This window comes from Aulostomus chinensis, chromosome 24, assembly GCF_037954235.1.
Source record: "Aulostomus chinensis isolate RoL2024-O1b breed Wild chromosome 24, RoL_Achi_v1.0, whole genome shotgun sequence".
Classification (NCBI taxonomy): Eukaryota; Metazoa; Chordata; class Actinopteri; order Syngnathiformes; family Aulostomidae; genus Aulostomus; species Aulostomus chinensis.
The window spans coordinates 13518002-13540000 of NC_141343.1; the positions used below are offsets into that span (position 1 = coordinate 13518002).

At 43.0% G+C, this 21999-nt stretch overlaps 3 protein-coding genes across 6 annotated transcripts in view; 1 reads left to right on the forward strand and 2 right to left on the reverse strand.

Moving 5' to 3' along the window:
- Window positions 1-339: 339 nt before the first annotated feature.
- Window positions 340-11098, forward strand: pcolceb (procollagen C-endopeptidase enhancer b). Of its 4 annotated transcripts, none has more exons than XM_086197002.1 (11): window positions 340-665; window positions 1267-1371; window positions 2188-2279; window positions 4858-4966; window positions 6168-6426; window positions 6530-6654; window positions 7968-8104; window positions 8189-8916; window positions 9005-9085; window positions 9300-9470; window positions 10624-11098. In XM_086197002.1, exons 3-11 carry the CDS (start codon window positions 2197-2199, stop codon window positions 10752-10754), a joined length of 1824 nt encoding a protein of 607 aa, XP_086053128.1. In that variant the 5' UTR covers window positions 340-665; window positions 1267-1371; window positions 2188-2196; the 3' UTR covers window positions 10755-11098. The 4 variants fall into 4 exon arrangements, with proteins under 4 accessions (XP_086053128.1, XP_086053126.1, XP_086053129.1 ...); XM_086197000.1 differs by having other exon boundaries at window positions 341-665; window positions 2193-2279; XM_086197003.1 differs by lacking the exons at window positions 340-665; window positions 1267-1371; window positions 2188-2279 and adding an exon at window positions 2799-2880.
- Window positions 11099-11463: 365 nt separating this feature from the next.
- Window positions 11464-14978, reverse strand: LOC147238778 (transmembrane protein 272). Its single transcript, XM_086197999.1, has 5 exons — window positions 14842-14978; window positions 13484-13554; window positions 13328-13378; window positions 13004-13210; window positions 11464-12516 (listed from the first exon to the last, which is right to left on the reverse strand). The coding sequence occupies exons 2-5, from the start codon at window positions 13545-13547 to the stop codon at window positions 12308-12310; spliced, it is 531 nt and encodes a 176-aa protein (XP_086054125.1). The 5' UTR covers window positions 13548-13554; window positions 14842-14978; the 3' UTR covers window positions 11464-12307.
- Window positions 14979-15417: 439 nt separating this feature from the next.
- Window positions 15418-21999, reverse strand: part of LOC147238779 (calpain-5) — a 10532-nt gene continuing 3950 nt past the window's right edge. Inside the window, 16 exon segments of the mRNA XM_086198000.1 lie at window positions 15418-16456; window positions 16533-16669; window positions 16791-16909; window positions 17567-17763; window positions 17837-17959; window positions 18030-18247; window positions 18294-18332; window positions 18335-18412; window positions 18415-18443; window positions 18546-18623; window positions 19074-19195; window positions 19197-19280; window positions 19343-19535; window positions 19607-19787; window positions 19790-19817; window positions 19891-20022. Of these exon segments, the coding sequence (XP_086054126.1) occupies window positions 16286-16456; window positions 16533-16669; window positions 16791-16909; window positions 17567-17763; window positions 17837-17959; window positions 18030-18247; window positions 18294-18332; window positions 18335-18412; window positions 18415-18443; window positions 18546-18623; window positions 19074-19195; window positions 19197-19280; window positions 19343-19535; window positions 19607-19787; window positions 19790-19817; window positions 19891-20022 (1929 nt within the window). The 3' untranslated portion in view covers window positions 15418-16285.

The following is a 21999-nucleotide window of genomic DNA, read 5'->3' on the forward strand; positions in this document are numbered from 1 at the left end:
GCACTCTAATTAACACAAAACGACAGTAATGATTTTAGCACAAGTTTGTCACTTGGTTACTGATGTAAGATTAAATTTAAACTCTTCGTATGGTGAAACTAGACTTAAAATAATGATGGGCCTTTCCGTGCCAAAACTAAACAAAACAGGTTCTCCAGTGTAATTGGATTTTTCTCCACATCGAGCCTTGTCTGATTTGAGAGAAAACACACTTCCTTTTTCAGTCTCTCCTACAGTTAAACTTGATTTCACCTCGGAGTATTTGGTGAGGAGGAATTCAATCTTCACTCAGGAAAATTCCACCTGTAGCTGCTGTGAGAGTTCCCTCGTAAAAGCCAGTGGTTCATGCTGGCTATGCTAATTCATCAAAAATAAACTAATCTTTCCTGTATTTAAACTCAAGCAATTACTTTTTTTTTTTACACCTTAGAGCATTCTGGTGAAGAGGAATTTAATCTCAACTTTTAGCCTTCACTTTGAAAGAGCCCTACTAGAATAGTTCCTTTATGAAAGCTAATGACTAATGCTAGCTATGCTAATTTAGTCGGTCTTTCCTGTTTTGACGCTTCATATGGTTAGTAATTTCCACATCGGTGTATTTGGTGAAAATGAATTTAATCTTTATCATCAATTTTAATTTGTGCTGAGGAGTCCACACGTAAGCGGTAAGCGATTGCCTTCATAAAAGCTAACGGCTAGTACTTGCTATGCTAATTTATCAAGTCATTAACTCTTTTCTTGTTTAGTATGTATAGTGTCACCCAAATTTGATGTGCACCATGGGGACATTGGTGAAGGTCTTGAGCACTAAACTCAGTTACACAGAAGAATGTGTAAGATACAAACTACAGGCTTACGCTAGCTATGTTAATTCATCAAAGGCTAACCCTAACCCGAGCTATGTTAATTCATCAAAGGCTAAAACTAACCTTGCTAAGTCACGCAATCTTTCCCACATTTGTAATTCACCAGTGACTCCACATGTTGGTGTGTTTGCTGAAGAGGAATTTAATCTTGATTAGTAATCATGCTTTACAGTCCACATGTAACAGCTCTGACATTTCTTTCATAAAAGCTAACGGCTAACAGTAGCCATGCTATTTTCCTCCCCAAACACAAAGCTAGACCAAAGTTAGCTCAAGTTTTCAAATGTTTTGTCAAACCTCTCGACTGAAAATGGGAAATTATAACAAAAACAATGATAAGAAAACAATATTAATCTACAGAAAGTAAATAATTTAATGCCACAGCTAAATAACATTTCAGAGATCGGATATGAATAATTCAACAACGGCTGTTGCTACGAAGACGCGCGTTGAAGCAAGAGAGGCGTTTCAACCCCTGCAAACTGGACATGTGGCTTCATAGACAGTAAGTCCATTATTTTACATCATCTTTATTTTTGTTGCTCCTATTTTCTTATCTTCACTTAAAGATCTTGACATCACAGCAATTGCCAGGGTTAACCATGCTAGCTCGACTGCTAGCTCGACTTAAACCCAAATAGTCTCTGCGTTTTTGTCCAAACCAACCCCGGAGAGTGAGATTTATCAAAGGTATAGAGGCCACGTCCATGGTTGAAAAAAGATGTGCAAATGTATAGAAATAGTTTTTTGTTTTTAAAAAGTCTCATAATTTTTGCTTGGTTCTTTTTCGCAGCGAACAGTTTCTCTGCAACCATTTCCAAGTATCTGTCGATGCATGGTGATGATGTCATTGTGAAAACCTTACTTGTACATGACATGTACATCTAAGCATTTCATGAGTCTGGACCAGGAAGTCAACTTCAATTTTCCAAACGTATCTGCTGTGCTGCTAGCAAAGGGATAGTAAGACTTAGTTTGCGGCAGTGAAGTGGCCATTACGCGCGCACACACACACACACACACACACACATACGGGCAAGTAACAGTGGCACTCTGTCCGTCAGCTCACACACCTGCAGAAACACACACTTCACGTATGTTCCATCTCTCTTACCAGCAGCAGAGCCGAAACATAAGCACAGTGTAATTCACTCTCCTCCCAACTGTATACATTCATCTACGTTTCCTTTTCTTCTCCACCTTCTCCCCCATCACTTCCCTCCTCTTTCTCCTCTCCCCCTTCCTTCCTCTGCATCTCCACGCCTCCTACCCTTCTTCCTCTTCTCCTCCTCCTCCTCTCCCGTCTTTCCTGATCTTGGAGGACAGCAGGATGGAGGACAGGGTGTGGACTGTGTGCCTTCTTGTCATTTTCACGCTGGGATGGACGGAGGCTCAGAGTCAGAACTTTACCAGGTAAGAGAGAGAGAGAGAGAAAGAGAGATTCAGGTATTAGCAGCATGTATTCGCCACATGCTGCATATGCACATGTGGCAACTCCACATCAACTACTACGTGTGTGTGTGTGTGTGTGTGTGTGTGTTTTACTTCTAGAAATTAAAGGCTGCAGTGTTGGGATCATGTGGTTGGCATCTTGTAAACATACCAACAGGCAGAGGGACGCAAAATGACAGCATACTATAACCGATGTTGGGATTTTAGTGGAGTATGGATGCTGTTTTAATTCAAAAAAAGATTAGAATCCCAGTAGCAAATTTAAGTGTTTGTATTTACTTAGAAGTGTATTTAATCTGTTGTGTACTACTTTAAGTCGAGACTGTAAAAGAGAAGTGGATGTTGCCCCCTTGTCATTTATTTTGAAGCCTTCATTTTGGCATTTCAGCCTTTTTTTTTGAGGGGGGGGGGGAATTGGACAAGACCATATTTGGACACGGGGGTGGAGCATCTATTTCCTGATTCAGCACCCCCATTGTTGTCAACAGAACAACATTCCAGGAATTATGGCCCTTCATATTGAACTTGTGAAGTCGTGTACAGGAGGCTTATCGTTCAAGAGGTAATGGCATAAAAACACCATTGGTAGGTCACAGCAACATGGACGCCAAAAGTTCTCCTCCGAAATGTATATATATATATGTGTGTGTGTATATATATATATATGTATGTATAAATTGTATGAATTTACTGGAAAGATAGTGTCACCTGAATGAAAACATAAGCCCGTTTTACGAGTTTTAAAGTTTTGATTCATATAGCCCATTTAGCTAACGTTACATTAGCTAACTTGTATCTCAAGCGTCTAGAAGCCACTGAGGTTAACAAGCTAACGTATATGTAGTAAACGAAAATGCTAATGAAAATATTTGACTGTTCGTTATATCGACATTTTCTTCAGACATACAATTATGAAGAAAAATGACTACGTGTAAATCCATCCAGTAGAAAACTGAAGTCCGTCCATCTGCCACCATTTGTGAAAACATCTACAAACATGTTGTAAATCATGAAATTGTGGCTTTTGGAAAAATTGAACCTACAAGGAGAATACTGCAAGAACCGAGTTTTCGTTGATTTCTTGTCAGGAAGACAACTTTTTAAAGTCCCCCTCGCTACATGAAATAAGAAACCTCCAAGCTAGCTACGAGCATGCTACACGCTGAAAATGGCCAATATTGACAAAGATTTGGATTGTGAGATTAAGACAGGCCTCCTGATGTCACAGCCATAAAGACACCTACCAGTCTCTCACATATGTCATCTGCATCATATTGAAAAGCAAAGCCCAACTGGAACTTGAACCAGCGCTAGCAAGGAGGCTAAAACCCACAGACGTCAACGTCAGTTGGCAGTGCTGATCTTTACTCCCTCTGAGGCGATGTGCCCACTGACCACCATTATACATAGAACCTGTTTACCCTCAACACTATTTTGCAAGGGCATCGCCATGGCAACCTGGCCCCACAATGATTATGATTGGCTTACAGACATACAGACAAGCCAGAGTGATTTCTTTTCTACAATTGCAGGATGTGACGAGTCAAGCGGGGGGGGGGGGGGGGGGGTGGCTACATCAGACTACTGATGTCATGATCTCACAAGGTAGTCACACCTAAAGCACAGCCTACTTTGTGAACTACTTTACAGAAAATGGGGCCTTTATTAAGAGCAAAAACATCATGTTGATTTGAGACAAACTCCAAACTAGCAGCAGAGACCAAAAACATGGGACAATGCATTATTTACATCATCTGGATCAGTGGGGTCGCCATCTGCAGGCCGTTATTTTTCACCATTTTCATTTTTCAGACCTGGGAGCTACATCCACTCTTTTATACAGTCTATGTTGAAGACACATAAATGCCTGTGGGCTAGAGGGGTCAGGAGGGAGGAACTCCTCTGCCACAGGGATATTTTGGTCAAATGTGTCCTCACTGTACTGCAGCAGACACACAACACGTGTCTGCAGGGCATTAACAAAATGGGGACAATGGGTTGATGATTCCAGAACACAAGAACTCTACAACTGAGAAATATCTATAAATACAAAAGTAAAATCTCCTACAGGGTTAATTTTAAGAAAGGAAACCAAATTCATGAGTGCGGGGCCGGTATGTGCCACACTTCTAAATTAGAAGTTGAGGCAGGGCGTGCTTTTTAATCTTTGTTTATCTGAGTGTGAAAGAGTGGGTGTGTGTCACCAAACTCCATGTGCGAGTGAGCTGTTAAAGGTGTGTGTTATAACTACAGGCAATTTTCTTGTGGTAGAATGTGTATGGAGGAAGCTCAGATACTGTACATTGGGTCTCTGCCTGGTTTGGTTTGAGAAGTTTTTATGAAAAAAAAAACAAAAACCCACAAACAGGGAGAGCCTAGTGGCACCCTCCCCTAACTCAGAGAACAGAGACGGACTGTGCCACAGTGGCGAGCAACGTATATGTAAATATGCTCAGTCCCGCTCTAATACTCTCAGTAAAGCCTAAGATGCATTTAAATTGCTGATCATGGTTTGTGATTCTCCTCCGTTCCTTTTTAGACCCATTTTCCACTGCGGAGGTCATCTGGTGACCGACTCAGGAATCGTGGCCAGCGAAGGCTTCCCCAGTCCTTACAAACCCAACAGTAAATGCACTTGGTACATCACTGTGAGTCATTTTAAAACCACTGAACTTTGACACCCAATCCAAACTGACCCAGTCTAGCAGTTGCAGAAAAAACCCTTTCTTGAAAGTCATTGTTTTTTCAAAGTAAAATTCTATTGAAAGTCATTGAAAACAGGCATGTGTTACTTTAAAGAACTTGACAAACCAGTCCGCATTCGTCATACAACTGTTAGCATGTGACATCAGGAGCAATACCAAGGGCAGCAAAATGGAAAGCTGTCTCCAGCAGAGATTTAGATTTTTCTTTCTTTTACAGTGTTCTCTGTCAGAAAGTAATGAGTGAATGCTGCTAATGTCTCAAGTTAACAACCACAGACATTAGCCAGCAGTGAATCTCAACATGATCTGCCCACCCAAGGCTGTTCTCATCCACGGATCGTCAGTTGCAGGCAAGTGGTGAGGCCAAGCTAGCGAGACAAGTAGTCAGGCAGTGGTCAGCGCCGCCATCAAAAACAGCTCCACCTTGGCAAATCATCCCAAAATTCACCACCAGCTAAGATGTCTCTTGCAGTGGTTAAACATGAGATATGCCATAATTTGTTTGAGGAAAAACCAAAACCAAGTTTGGCTAGCACTCCTCACCAGCTGGTGCAGCTAGAATTAGCCTGTCTCACATCAGGCGAGATGTTACAACTGTTGTTGTTCCTCTGCATCAACTGTTTATCACATTAGAGAACGCTGAATGGTTTGGTTGGAGTTAAACACAGCAAACATGCTGGAGAAGAACTTTTCCAGATGCAGAATTACGCTATGAAAATACTGATTCAGTGACTGGAGCCAGGCTAAAGTGCATGGTGAGCCAGGATTACACCCAGAATACTTGAATTTAAATCAGGCAAGTGGCATTTTGTAACCAAATTACTTTGGTTAGGTTTCAGAAAACATTGTGGTTTGGCATTAAACCATACTTTTCATAACGTTAGGCACAAATTACGAAAGATTTCAGGCCAGTTTTGCAAGATTTTCTGACAAGAACATTGTACATTGGGCCTGTTCCTTCTAAAATGGCCAGTGCCAAACTATTGGGTATGCTGCTACACTGGAGTGACTGTGAAATTCTAAATTGAATGGGACCATACTTAACCTAATCAATCCCACCTGGGTTTACCTGCTTTATCAAAGTGGCTGCTGCTAAGATTAGATGGGCGTTTCCTTGGCAAACATCAGTTGTTGTCCCCTTCAGGTCCCAGAGGGTCATGTGGTCATGCTGTCATTCCGTCTCTTCGACATGGAAGCAGACCCCACTTGTCGCTACGACTACCTGGATGTCTACAACGGTCACACACGCTTAGTGCAGAAGTTGGGCCGGTTTTGCGGGACATTCCGTCCTGGAGCTCTCATCACCACCTCCAACACCATGATGTTAGAAATGGTTTCAGATGAAGCCACAGGAGGACGGGGGTTTCTGGCTTCCTTCAGTGCAGGGAAGCCACATGTGGAAGGTGTGGTGAGGTCATAGCATAGAAACACTCCAATGAAACTTGAGTCAAGTGTATTCAGCGTTTCATTTCCTGTTTGTTTTGTCTCTTTTATTTTTCTCCATAGAGAATCAGTTCTGCGGAGGGCGGCTGACCAAAGAGCAGGGTTCTGTCAAGACCCCCAACTGGCCTAACACTAATTACCCAGCAGGCATCAGTTGCTCGTGGTACATCACTGTGGAGCCAAGCAATGTGAGCTTTTCCTATTTATATCTGCTCCAAAAACATTTGAAGGCAGAGAGCAGTTTATATCCGAACTGTTCAGCACATTTTAGCTCGCCCTAAACAAACTCTAGCTAGTCCCCACTTCTTAACTATGACGAGCGAGACCACTCTTCTTTGCTAACACAAGCTAGTCACCTCCCCTCAGCTAAGACTTGCTAGATCCCACTTCTTAACTATTAGATGACTAGTGAGACCCCTCCTCTCAGCTCACACTAGCTAGATCCGTCTTCTTAGCTTTAACTATCTAGACACGTATTCTGAACTTACTCTAAGTAGACACCTCTTCTTAGCTAACACTGGCTAGCCCCTTCTTAGCTAACACTATTTAGACCCCCTCATACCTATGACTAGCAAGACCCCTCCTCTGTTCTAACACTTGCTAGACCCCTCTCCTTTGTAAACACTAGCTAGAACTGTCTTCTTTGCTAACACTAGCTAGACCCCTCTTCTTCGGTAACATTTGCTGGACCTCATTTTTTCAGTAATCTGGGATTAACCTTCTGACAATGGGAACCGCCAATGAATCCGTGAGATTGGACAAAACCATGAAATAAAATTGTCATCTAGATCGAGGAAGTCGGTGTTTATGTTTACAAAGAAAATAGCCTCTATCTCCAAGTGGAACTCAACAGCACATCAGGTTCACTAAATAAATGCTGTAAAAGGAAATTAGTGAAAGGAAGTCCACTATTTGGCCATTTAGCTTTGTTTGCTATATTCCAGTTTTCAGATGTTGAAAATTTGCAAAGGGACAGCTTACATTGCAAATGGTTCATCAAAAATGCTATGTGTCCTTGAAGAAAAAGGGAAACCCTGTAGGCATAAAGCAAGGCCTGCTCTGGGATGCTTGAAAAATAAATGTAGAAAAATATATACACTTTACCAATCTGATCTTTGGTAGAAATTTTAGCTATGAGTGTTATGAGGTACTTGGAGGAGAGGGAGGAATGAAAACACAAGCGAAGGGGGCCCATCACCAGAAAATACTCTACCCCAGCTCTCTAATGTTGCAGGTGACGAAGTTCAAATGAAAGAGTTCATTGAGAGCCTGAAGGTGTGTTCATGTGTGCCAAGAGATTGAACGTAAGGAAAGAGGGAAGGGAAGCGACGGAGAGAGAGAGAGAGTAAATGCCCTTCTTTATTTCAGAGGTCCTCCGACACCACCTCCACCTGCACTGTGCTAGATTCATGAAAATTGGGCTGAAATAAACAGCTTTCATGCTCCTTCGTAAATGTCATAGTTTGTGTTGGCATTCATACGTGTTGTACCTCTTTCTCAGGTGATTGAAGTCAAGTTTGAGAAGCTGGACTTGGAGCCTGACACATACTGTCGCTATGACTATGTGGCGTTGTTTAACGGAGGAGAGAACGATGACTCAAGGAGGATTGGGAAATTCTGTGGCGACAGAGCACCGGGGTGAGATGTATTTAAAGAAACCAAACAGAACAAAGGCTAAAAAGACATGATTTACCTCCTTTTTTCCTCTCCTTGTTAACATAGAACTATAGTGAGCAATGGGAATGAGCTTCTCGTCCAGTTCGTCTCTGACCTCAGCGTGACCTCCGATGGCTTCATGGCCCACTACTCCAGTGTGCCACGTGGGTCCCGGTCACCCACCACTGGGGGAGACTTCATATATGGACCTCAGACCACCTCCTCGCCACAACAACCAGCTGTGAAGCCAATCAAACCCACTAAAGCAACACCCAAACTTAAGCCTACCCCCCAGCCTAAAACTACACTAAAACCCCCCAAGAAACCACTGGTGAAGATACCACTGAAACCTCCACCACGTAAACCTATCACCAAACCCACACCTAAACCTAAACCTGCTAAACCCACACCTAAACCCAAACCTGCTAAACCCACACCTAAACCCAAACCTGCTAAACCTATTAAACCTACACCTAGACCTAAACCTGCTAAACCTACACCAAAGGCACCTGTGAAAAAACCTGCACCCAAACCAGGGTTTAAACCTGCAGCTAAACCGACACCAAAACCCAAACCCAAAGTTATAAAACCAACCCACAAACCGAGCATCAAGGCTAAAACTACACGTAAACCTGCAGTGACAAAACCCACAATGAAACCTCGCATCAAACCAGTCAAACCCACCCCTAAAAGTGGATTTAAACTACGAACCAAACCCACGATGAAGCCTAAACCAACACCTAAACCTGGAGTAAGCAAGACAGTGACAAAGAGGCCTCTCGTGAGCAAGAAACGTGGGTCAAAATGTAGATTTTAACATTTACGGTCTATTCATTCCCACCTCGAAGCGTGTTAATGTGCTTGTATTTGTGTTTCCGACAGCATTACCACAGAAGCCACTGTGCACACAAGTCTGTAAGAGGACAGGAACTCTCCAATCCAGCTTTTGCACTCATGACTTTGGTGAGCCACATCAGCTGCTATCAAGTCTTCATACCCATTTTCTTTCCAAAATGACCATTAGTCCCCCTTGAAACTTGCATTTGCTGCAGTGTCATCTAAGTTGTCTTGGCACAGGTTTAGTGTGACGTGGACCCCCAGAATCTCTTTTTTGCCAACCAAAGTGAAATATTTCGATTTCACGAAACAAAAATGCACTCCTTCCTTTCTGTTTCAGTGATTACGGGTAAGATTACAGATTTGGCCACCAGTCCGGATGGCTCAGTGACAATTGAGGTGTCCTTAATCAAGGCCTACAAGAAAGGGCAACTCAAAATCACCAAATCGGGACCAGCCATGTCCGTCCAGCTGACCTCCACCTGTAAGAAATGCCCTGCGCTAAGCAAAGGTACAGTACAACTATATATTTACAGAAATCTTTGACTTTGTCTGCAGACACAAGGCTGACCCTCAAACCTCAGCAGGGATGGGCACAGCCGAGATTAAAATAAAGCCTTGAGAAGTAGGAATACACAAGTTTTTAGCATCAAAATATTTGTGCAGCATGTGCCCTTCAGACTTTTTTTTTTTTAGCTAAAAACTGAATCATGGTTCGCCATCAGATATTTACTGATAATGGAGGTGCTGCTCTCTTTGTAAGCAGTGTCAAATAATGGAGAGCCTGGAGTTTTAGCCTATGTTGGGTAAGAAAAATGTTTGAACACATTACTATTGTTTCCATTCTTTGTTGAAATGATCATTTTACACACATCACTTCCAGCACTGTTGTCATCCTAATTTTAAAACTTTTTGTTTTTGTTTTGTTTTTTTAACCTTGACTCTTCTTCGCAGTTTTTCAGCAGCGTGGAGGCATGGATGTAACATTGCAATGTGTAACTGCATTAACCGAGTCCCTCCTGACAGGACTTCTTCAATACTGACTGAAATTTCTTCATAGGACCACATTTTTTTAGTCTCGCTTACTTTTTTGGGGGTGTTATTTATGTCGATCAAACTCAGGACAAAGTATGTTTTATGCCTCTGCAATGGTCCGTAGGCATCACGATCGTGGGTTGTCTGTCTGCCTGTCCATCAGATTTTTGGTAACAGTATTTCTGGAAGGCCTTGACCGACATTTCTTCAAGTTTGGCAAAAACATCCACTGGGATTTACAGATGAACTGGCTTTGCCCCTGCTTCCGCCCACACAGGAGGGTTACTTGTTGACTCTGAAATGCCTGTAGGTGCAAATGTGTGTGACTCTCACTCACTGTTTCCCACGACTCTGTAAACTACGGGATAAGGATACCCTTTTTTTCCATATAGATACATACGTATAAATTTTGGATTTTCCAAAGATCCAATTGTGGAAATATTTTCCTCATTCTATTGTGCCAAAAAGAAAACCCCAAAAGAAAACCCCTAAGGTATTAGTATTGAATTGCTGGTTCAAAGTACACCAAGCATACAAGTTGTTAGCTTTATGATTGTAACAGCCAGCAGGGCCAGAAAACACTGAGACTCTTGACTCTGCCTGAAATGCCAAAATACTCCCTCTTCCAGGTCTGAACTATGTGCTGATGGGAAGACTCGACCCATTGGGCAATGGCTTCCTCAGCCCTTCAAGTTTCACTCTCCTCTACAAGCCCATCCACACCAAAGCACTGGCCGCCCTCGCCAGCAAAGCCTGCTGACATCACTGCCCAGCCCACCAGTCGGCTGACAGCTAAGTCGGTCCGAAAAAAGTGAAAATATTATAATAATCCAAGCATTTTTATGTTTTATATCATACGATCATGAATTACATTAAAAATACATTAGTATTATATTTTGTATTTTGTACGTAAATTGTAATATTTCTGTGATTAAAAATGCGCTAAAGTTGTGAAGCTGGTGATTTGAATACCTCCCGTCAATTTGTGGTTCGTGGTAGAATTTCACACATGGTAAATGTATAAAAGCAGTTGAATATTGTCTCTACTGTAATTAAACCTACACAACACCCTTATTGTGATCAGCCGGTTTCTTTGCAGGATGATGTTTGGTTTTGGTTTCTTTCTCACCAGTTTTGGTTTATCAGGAGGCACCACATGATTTATGGTCAAAACAGCTGATTTAAAAAACTGCATTCTCAGCAGAAATACTTCCTGTACCTTATTTTTCTGACCCCAAACAATTTGGTCATCACTGCTTAGGAATCAAATGTTTTAAAACATTTAAACTTAGGTATTAAAGCTAGTGCAAAGTAAGGGCATTTCCTCATAGTACACTAGAGTTGTCCCCTGCTGGCCATTTGAAAGAATGCAAGTTTGAAGCCACAATTTTAAACTATGAAATTAATCTTCAATGGTGTTTGTTTTATTTTGAATAAGTACATGTTGCTTATAAGAAAATAAAATGGAATTAGTTCTGACAATTTATTTTGAAATACATATTACAGTCCCTGTAGAAATGATACATGCCCAAAAGACAGTGATATTCGCTACATGAAATATAAAACACTCAGTTAAGCTTAAGCTGTCAATCAAAAAAACTTGTTTGGCATGAACAAAGACTCACAAGTAATATATTAATTGATTATCCTTACAAACCAGCAAACTTCTGGGGCACAATTTAGTATATTATCTAATCAAACAGCAGAATACAAGCGTTTTACAGAAATTTGAAAGAATATGAAGCGGGATTAATTAAAACACCAGGGTTCCACGACACAAAGATAATCTGCATATTTTATGATAAGGCCAAGTCATTTTGTACAAACAGAAGCGCCGCAGAATCAGCAGAGGTAATAGTGTTCATTAAAGGGTCATTCAAGAATTACTTAGAATATCTCAGCGGTGTCATTGTTGCCTGGCAACGCTTGTTCAATATTGACCACTTCCAAATGCACATTAATATTATTTTCAAAAATCAGCATCCAATAACATTAACTAGCAACTCTCTTTCATTCGTATACTCACATACCACATATTTATTACTAACATGATCAGAAGTTCGCCTCAAAGGAGAAAGTGCAATTCGTTCGGCATCATGTGATCTCATAAAAAAACAACAACAACAACACTGGAAACCAAAGAACACCGCTGTGCTGGTCTTGTTCAAACAATAAAACTGATTCTTTTCAGCACTTTAAGGAGAAACCGCAACAGACCACCGGTAAGCGCCATGTGAGTGCGTGCGTCTGGATACACAGCGTCTGACAGTGCAGCCCCTGTCGATGAAACCAGTCTCCTCTGTCTTTCTAGCTCTAGACGTCGTCGTCGGGGTCTGCGCGGCCACACAAGAAGAAGCAGACGAGGACACAGCAGCCGACAAACAGGAACAGCAACAGCAGGATGTAGACCAAAGTTGTGGTCCAAAAGGCAAACAGGTAGAGGGTCTTGTTGCAATAGAGGTCAACATTTGTCGTGTTCTTGTTGTAGTCTGGTTCGTAAATGGAGTAGATCCACACGTTACCTAGAGGAACCAGAGAGGAGATGTTGAAGAACCAAAACCGAAGAACCAAAACCAAAGAACCAATAGTCATCCCTACGTCACATCGTGACGTCGTCCATGTCGCTCAGGCCCTGTTCAGACCATTGCATGTTTCTCCACTTTGCGCACGCGTCTTTGACTTATTTCCTCCATGCCAAGTGGCACAGTTTGAATGCTTTGACATGTCCATAAATGCCAAGTCCACCTGATCACACATCACCTTGGTCAGAGGCATCCTGAGATCCCACCTTTGACAAGGGTTTGGTACATTTTTTGGGTGCTCTCAAGGGTTAGACCCGGTGTCAACATGTACGCGCACCAATACGACTGAACTAAAGAACGCACCACTGGCATTTCCCTCCTGAAAGAGGTCATGGTGACAAGGCACTTCCACGTCCCAAAACACAAACGAAAAGACAAGTTCCCTTGGACAGACTTCCTTCTTATGGCCTCAACCGTTCGAACTCACCAGCGATAAACCAGCAGAAGAGAAAGAAACTTGTCAAAGAGTTCCAGATCGCGCAGACTCGGCTGAGGGGGTTTGTGGTACCGTCTTTGGGCTCCTGTGCGCAGGGCAGGCACGAGAGTATAGTCAGCACCAGGCCGAAGACCCCCACCACCATCAGGTAGATGGGGATGTACTTCTGGGCAGGACATTCATCCAGGTATACGGCACCTGTCGGTCACAGCAAAAACCATAGGTCGCCTTTACAGTTTTATCAGAAGCATTGTGGTTTCCGGGATTCCAAACATGATTTAAATGTCCGTATACATCACGGAAACAATTACTTACCGATTGCAATCTGAGCAGCAGGCATGATGCAAAGCATCAACTTCGAGAATGCTGCGACAAAGACAAGAGTTAAACTAGGACATACTTTTCCTGCACATGATTTTGTGTACGATCCGATCAAAATTCCAAGTGCATATGACAGTCGCAAGGTCTCACCTAGTATAGGCGTTGGGGGTTGAGGTGGGTTGCGGACGCGTTGAAGAATAGCGGTGTTTGACATGGTGAGCCTACAGAAGACAAGAACCAAGAAGGGTTGTACGTCATCTGTCTGAAAGATGACGGTCACATTCTTTGCACCCTCCTGAAACTGGTAAAACCACGTCGCAGGTTTCTCTATAGTGGGAGCTTAACCTTTAGTCCAAGTGGATGTTTGTGACCTCGGCCCACCAAAATCTTTTTAAGGTCGGTCTTAGTGTCCACATGGACATTTGTGCCAAATTGAAGACACAACCTTGAGGTGCTCGTGTGAGGCCCCACTGACCTTTGCCCACCAAAATCTTTTAGAATTCATCCACAAGTCCCAGTTGACCTTTGTGCGGCATGCGAAGAAGGGCGCTCCTCAAAGCTTCGAGGCACAAATATACAAATATTTTCCACTATTTTATGTTTACCTGCAAAAACTGAAGTCAAATCATTCAGAATTCAGAAAATAAAGGTTCCGGGAGGACGGTTGTGCACATGACTTCCATTTGTTGTGATTAAATCATAAGTCCTGCATGGCAATTGATAATTTTCCCACACCAACTTCCTACTCCTTTGGACTACGGTCGAAAGGTCTTGGACCACCGCATATTTTTCCTTTTCCATGTTTCAGTTTTACAGAGAGGAAAGAGGCAAAGCAGTTGCTGACTCCCAATAAGCCCTAAACTGAACGACTGACAGCAGCTGCCTCGTTACCTGACGACAGCAGTGTTGATGTCTTCAGCAAAAGTACTGAAATTTTGAAATGTATCACCAGATACAGTAGCACATGAGGAAGTACTGCGATACACTGCAGTACCGACACTGTGTCTGGATACCTTTGCTGTATTTAAGGTTACTGACTGTTCTTAAATTGCTTAAATTTAAAAAAAAAAAAAAATCATACACACACACACTCCCCCCTCCCCCCAGTATTTACTAACTAGGTGGCCAAACAGTTGTAAACTAAAAGTCAGTGTTCAGAGGAGGTTTGGCAACATTCCTTGAAGGCGGGTTTGACACCAGGAACAGCCCGCTGTTCCTGAAGGAACCACCTGTGGCTGCGCTTCCACGCCGAAATGAAACACTACTTTCCCGCATACGCAGAAACGCTATCGAAAGCTCCAAAGTTCCATCGGAACTCCAGCAAATGCGGGTCACATGCCGACTGTCAAACCTGAGTAAGTTACATTCATCCACGACCTCGCCCCTCACGCCACACTTCGCCCGTGTTCCCAGCCTCCCCTTCCGGTAAAATTCCGTCAAAAAGACAGGTTCTGTCCTCCAATAAATGGGGAACACAACCGGGATTAGTTTAGATCGCGGAAACTCACGGTTTTCTTGTCTTATTCCCGCCGCTGCGTGACTCTCTCGGGTTTGCCAGACTCTCTGGTCCGCGTCCTTCCGACTGACGCTGGCGTGCCGGGGAAGTGCGGTGTGATGCGGATCCGCGGGAGCGCGCATGAGAAGGCAGCGTCAAGGGAGTTCGCGCGCGTAAAAAAAACAAAACAAAACAAAACACGATTTAAATGCAAAAGCAAATAAGATACCAAAAAGGGAACAGATTGAAGTGAGAAGTATAAAACGTGAAAAATAAAAAAAATAAGAAATATAAACGACTTTTGAATTTATTATTTGTATTAAATGTTATTCCATTTCGGCTGATAATGAAATAAAACGATGTAACATGTGACTGTTGCTTTGGTCACCACCACCAGCAGAGATCAGCTGTAAGCAATGTTTAAAAAAAAATTGTAATTTGTGAATTTAATTTTTTTTTTAAGTTCGTCAGTTGTTTTCCCTTTTTTTTAAAAAAAAAAAAATGTGATTGTCCATTTTCTTTACTTCAGCCTTTGTGTGATCGTGACCAGTTAGGTGGAATCATAAGTCTTAACAGGACAATGGATAATATTATTTTTAATTATCTACAAAAAACAGGAAATGAAAAAGAATTGTCATGCCAGAATTTTGTTATTAAAACGATACAGGTATTTTTTTTACAGCGATATTAATGAAAAAAATGACTTACTAACAATATTAAGGAGAGTAAATAACAACAAACCTCCCTCACAGAGTTTACAAATGGGCATATTTGGAGGGAGAATACAAGTCTTTACAAAGGGTTCATTATTAAATCATAACAAAATGCTTCAAAATACAAATATGATGATCTACATTTTCATTCAAGCATTTTAACAAAAAATGCAGAAATAAATATGACAACTTAACTCATGACAGCAAAAGGAAACTAAAAAACTGTGTTAACCTCAAGACCTCAAATGAAGGACGTGTCTTGATGAACAAGAGACTAAAATACAAAGCAAGGCCATAAAAGTACATCCAATAAAATCCAATATGGCTGCCACAGGAAGTTAGCAAAAATGCTAGTGATCCAGTCTAGAGCATGTTGAGAGTAAGTGCAATGTCACAGGATTTGTTGTCACAGCTCTGGAGGTCCGGTGCTCACACAGACGTAGTTGCTGGGGTATCAGCAGTCGTTTGTGGCAGCAGCTTCCCTTTTGTGGTTAAACTGCTAACTCGTGAAGGACGCCACCTGTTCCTCTGACCAGCAGATGACAACGTGGCTGAGCCCTCATTTCGTCTCGCGTGGCAGAACAAGTGCTGACTTTGGTTCCTAACACATCAAAACTGCTTTTGAAGCAACTGCGGCAGTAGCAGCTTGTCCAACGTGTGTTTATATCAGTTTATTGTCTGTGCCATGTGCTCCCGCATAACTTGATGTGGTTACCATGGCAACCGAGCCACGCTGTGACCCAGCTACAGGTCTGTCAGGCAGAGACTGGAGGAGGTCTCCACGCAGACACAACCTCTTGATCTTGACTGGCCGCCTCGTAGATCGATGACCTGGCTGCGACCTCTGTCAGACTCTGCCGTCGGGAGTCGGGCTCGGCCCAGCAGGGAGTCCCAAAGGAGGCCCTGTCTCCATACCTGCACACAGAAGGCTGTGACTTTGGAGCGCGTGTGTCTGTGAATGTGAGTGCAAGGGTGTGTGAATGCGACGAACCTCGATAGAAATATGTGTTTTGGGGTATCTCCTGTAGAAGATGGTTCTGAGGTTGAACTCAGGGTTTCCCTCGGCCTTGAACACCCGAGTCCTGATGGTGTCGTTCTCACATCGAACCACAGCATAAACATCCGGAGCTGTGGAGCAGAACACACAACAAAACGAGCTACATGCAATTAAGGAATAACATGTCCCCGAGTGCTTTCTCGCTTTTTCAGGCATTTTCAATCCCAGTGCAGAAGACGCAGAGATATTGACCAGTCTGTTTGGGGCGGCTGAGTCCTGACACCCTGCGGAGGTGGACTGTGGTCACCAAGGCAGGCTGAGGTAGAAAACACTGGAATATAGATTGAGATGGCAAGTCCTCCATCAGCTCCCTGTACAAAAAGTACAGAAAAACTAGAAACAACCTTCCAGAGTAAAGAGGGACAGGCGTTATTGATCACTTCAATACCCGCTGATGAACCCCACCCTACAATCTAAAAAGGGCACCTGAGTTCGACCTTAAGTTCAGTCCCGTAGAATCCAAAAGAGACCCAAAATCCCTTTATACACGAGTGGGACTTAAAGTGCTACATTTATGGGGGGAAATATGCTACTATAAATGAACCTGCACAAAGAGGAATTCCCAACAAGGCCACATACTGGGTGAAGCGGGTAAAACACTAGTAAGTGTCAAGAATCATGTTCGGACCAAGTTTTTGTTGTTGTTGTTGTTGTTTTTTTAGTTGTGGGTGTGCTTTTTTTTTTTTTTTTTTTTTTTTTAATCATGGACCTACTTTGGGGGAACTTATACTGACTTACATTAATTTATAAACCTTGAAATTTCTAACCTAAAAATAAGCTTTTTACCAACTGGGTGACAAGGCTTTTGTCTCCATTTGAACATGTTTACTTATGTCACTTTTGGGGTATGTACATGGACTTACGGTTAATTATCTTTGTTTATTCTTGGTTTTATGGTTATGACTCCCCAGCATAAACACAAGAAACCTTTTACCGTTTTAAGATATGTACAAAAATTTGCCACACACCTGAGTTGGACATGGGAATGAGAGAAGAGGCGTACAAGGAAGCGTCCTGTGGCGCCTGGCAAGAAAGTGGTTGGTAACACCACATAGCGGCCTGGAGCCAGAGTCCACCTCAAAGTAACACTGCGGGAGTCCATGTAGACGGAGCTGGCAGCTTGCTCCACCACACACTGCACCCGGCTACTGCGGTTCACCTCCACCTGGGACCAACATCGTAGCCAATTGTTATTGGCTATCTACACCTGCATACGCTTTGTTCGGCTTACAACTCACCTTTAGCACCTCGAAACCAATTGGCAGGTTCTCTCCTCCACCATCTTTCCTCCGTATCCTCCTGTCTTCCTGCTGCAAGCACATCAGCACCTCCTCCTCTTTGCCTCTCACCTCAAACATAAACTGGCAAGACAGGAGAAATGTTTAAAGGTCTCATAGTCATCAAAAGATTTAGAGTTTACCTCAGGCGTACCTGCGGATTGTGAAGGAAAGTGTCTCTGTGGTTGATGCATCCTCCACAACGACTCCTTTTGTCCATCTGTACCTCCCAACCTCCACTCAACACTCCCTCCTCATCTCCATCTTCTTTTGTCAATTCTTTCTGGCACCTTCCTCCTCTCTTCCCCCCTCCATCGTGCTGCCTCTCCCCAAGTCGGGCCTCCTTACGGTGACCTTGCATCTCAGTCCCTCCTGGTTTTCCAAAGGTCAACAGGTGGTTGCTGTGGAGGAACAACACATGGAGGTGTTCCAGGGGTAGAGGGCGCTGGAGCCCACTCCCATAGCAGTGCACTTCTCTCCAGTGAGAGCTAGGCCACAGCAGGGCCCTCTCCACTAGACGGCACACTACCACATCGTGAAGTGGTGACAGAAATCCTCAAAGGCCATCCTAAAGAATGAGAAGGATCTTTGTGACAACGTTCCATCGGCAGTTCTTGTTTTAGCTTCATCCCACTTTTTCTACCCATAAAAGATACAAATAAATAGTTACCAGAACTCCCCAACATCTCGAACAGTGAGCCCCATCTTTTCCCTCTCTGCTCGGCTTATCTGTTGCCACTGTTCGGACCTGCAGGACAACAAACATTTTCGAAGTTACATGTTATATTGGTGGTGGGCACTGTGAAAGGCCTTTGGACATTTTAAACTATGGACATTTTCTCAGGCTTTGTTGCAAAAAGTGAATGGAAGCCATTTCAAACAGAACCAATCCAAAGGCTTAAGGATGCCCCACCAGAAATAACCAAAGAAAACTCCTTCGCAGCGTGTCGCATTTGGTCGGTTATGGTTCGGAAACATGTTCAGTGGTTACCAAACAAATAAGATCTTTTTTAGGATGGGATTCCTGCATTGAGATGACTATTGCTCTGATCGTTTCACATGATTTGCTATTTCTGCTTTACAAAATGTAAAGGGGTGTTGTTTGGCTTGGCAATCAGAATCCCCAGACTCTCTGGTGTTTGGTATCACAAGACTACCGCCGCTCCGGCTCAAAGTTTTTAGTGCAGTCGGTCCTCACCCTTGACTCCAGGCACCTGTCCAGTCTGTGGTCCCCCAGGGGTTCCTCATTCGCACCATGAAGAGTCTAGATGTTCCGCTCACCTTCACCACCTTCTCCCTAAGCCACACCTTCTTGACGGCTGGTGATCCCATAGGCATGTCCTCGCACCAGGCCACAGTCTATCACTGTCTCCACTGTCTCGCCTTCAGCTGCTGAGAAATTTTTCTTATGATTCACAAGTAAATGTGATACATGTATTCTGTTTTCAATCCTCAGGATCTCTTTACCCGTATAGAACATGTGATGAGGGCTTTGTGTTCATGGGCCTTGGCCAATGTTTGGAATAATCCCCTCCTCAGGTCGCTGTGCAGCCTGAGGGCCTCTTGATCCAGGCTGAGGGGCTCAGAAACCCCCCCAGTGAAATCTATCAAGGCCTCTGTAGTGTTGCCTCCCTCCAAAGCCTCATAGCACCCATTCAACCTAAAAGGAGACCAATGTGGTTGACTCACTGACTGATTCAAGGTTATCTATCTCTCATTTCTAGTACATACTTGGCGTAGGCCTTCTCCAGGAGGGCACTCCAAAACTCTCTCGGTGTGGCTGAGCGGCAGAAGAGCAGCACTCCTTCCTCACTAACTGGCAGACGGTCGTCCACAACAACATCCACCCATTGACCAAAGCGCCAGAACCGAAAATGGAAGATTCCTGCATATTGGTCAGGACGCTTTGGGTCCACTCCTGATCCATGTGATCAGGGATGACCTGGGAGGAGGAGAGGGGTAGATGGTAACACCAAAAAGGGACAGACGTATACAAACTTCTGTCTATTCAGTACCTTTTTCCACAGGGATGGCTCAGATGCTAAGCAGGAAATGGCAGCCACCATCCAGCAATTACCCAGACTTCCTTGGTGTAAGTCACGGGTGCTGATGCCATCAACAAACAGACGAGGGTCCTTACATATCTCCTGAAGACACATTCAACCTAGTTATTGACAACGCCACCACAAATAAACAAAATGTGACATATTATTACCACATATGACATACTATTAGCTAGGCTAATGACAGCTCTTGCTAGCCTCGCTTTTATTCTTGAATCATAGGGTCAGATACACACCAAAATAGACAAACGGTGACATGAACATATAAAAAGTATCAATGGCCACCTGACAAAATCTAATTCAGAGACTCCTTTCAGGTCTATTTGCACACAATGAACTCCGCTCTTTAATCACTACTTGTGACTTCAGAATGCAGATAAGCTAAGAACAGCATTAGCACTTCTTCACTTTGCTTTAGCTCAAATCAAAGTGTGTGGCGACAAATGGCTGGATAAACCAACCAGACGATGAGCGCTTGAGATTATCTAACAGATGTTTTCCAACAGTTTAGCTGTTGTTTTGTTGCTATAGCTGCAGTCATCAGTTAGCATCAGCTTAATACACATGGTCGGCCCTTCATGCATTCTCAACTCTCGCTACTTGCTAACGTCTTCTCAAAGAGGGGATGTTACACTGCTGTTAGACCTTAAAATCTTTATAAAAGAAACACAAGGAAAGAATAGGAAAGGAGCATTGCTTCTTTGATTCAGCAGCGGAGGCGGTAACAGTGCTGAATGAAACATCCAGTGTAAGAAGACAAAAAGACTCTTGTCTCTCTGCTGATTTTTGAAAACCTGCAATTGTCATCCAGCTGCAGGAGCTGAAAGACCATGGTGAAAATGGGGAGTGTGCATTGTGAGCCAGAAAAAATGAATTAAATTACATTAGTAATGATAATAATGAAAAAAATCTCTCATTATTTAGGCCAAACAGCCGCGAGTGTTGGTGTTTAATGAAGCCTGTGAGCTGATTGAGTCACTGCTGAGGATCCTCTCTGCCTGGACCTGTTGATCTCAGTTTGGACAGGGTCAGGTAACAGTAGAACTGCTGGACACACACACACACACACACACACACACACACACACACACACACACACACACACACACACACACTAGCAGAATCATACATCTGGTCTTCAGATGTAATTCTAGATAAGATATGAAATTATGTAAGGTTCATAAGATGTACAAGTCCGTCTTGATTGAGGCTGTGTGTGTCAGCAGAGAAAGGTGGCAGATGTCACCATATCATCCAGCTCAGTGGATACACACTGTAAGTCCCTGCGTAGCGCATTAGAAACACAATAATGCTTAACCTCACTTCAACTCTTGGCTTGGTGTACTAATTTTCGCAGGATTTCACAATCCAACTCCTGATGATCCAACCCGGTGAACCACTGACGCAGACTGATATAAATTCCTTTCTACGTACGCCACATTTTTAGAAGGTTAATGGGCTGATATCTTGGAACAGTTACTGTTTTTCAGGCATTTACTTTATAATATTAGCGGAATACCTTATTAAAAGTGACACTTGCAACATTGAACATTAAGAATGAGTCCCACAACCCAGACGTGTACTAGCATCCCTGAGTAGCTGGTTCTCTCACCTCCTAGTCAATCGGTTTTCAATTAAACACCCAAAATAAAGTTTGTTGGATGTTTTAATGTTTTAGTTCAACAGCATAAATTACATCAACTGGTAAATTTGGAAGCTGTTGAAGTGGCTAAAATAGACTATACAACTGTCACCGTGTCAAAACCAGAAGCCAGAAGCTTGTTATAGTGACACTGAAATCACGCGTCTGCAGTGTCGTTCGCTTGTTCGTTAGCATAATGTTAGCATAACGTTAGCTTTATACTAATAACAAAAGGGGTGTTTATTTGGGTTTTCCTGCTATGTAAATCTCTTTTGATCAGCTCAGAGCAGATTTTAGGCAATAATCCAATGTAACAAATCCTACTGACTTTTGATTGTAGAAACCGACAGCGATGCGAGTCCAGTTACAGTACAAAAATACATGATCCCCTTTATGATGGGCCACACTCACAATTCGTG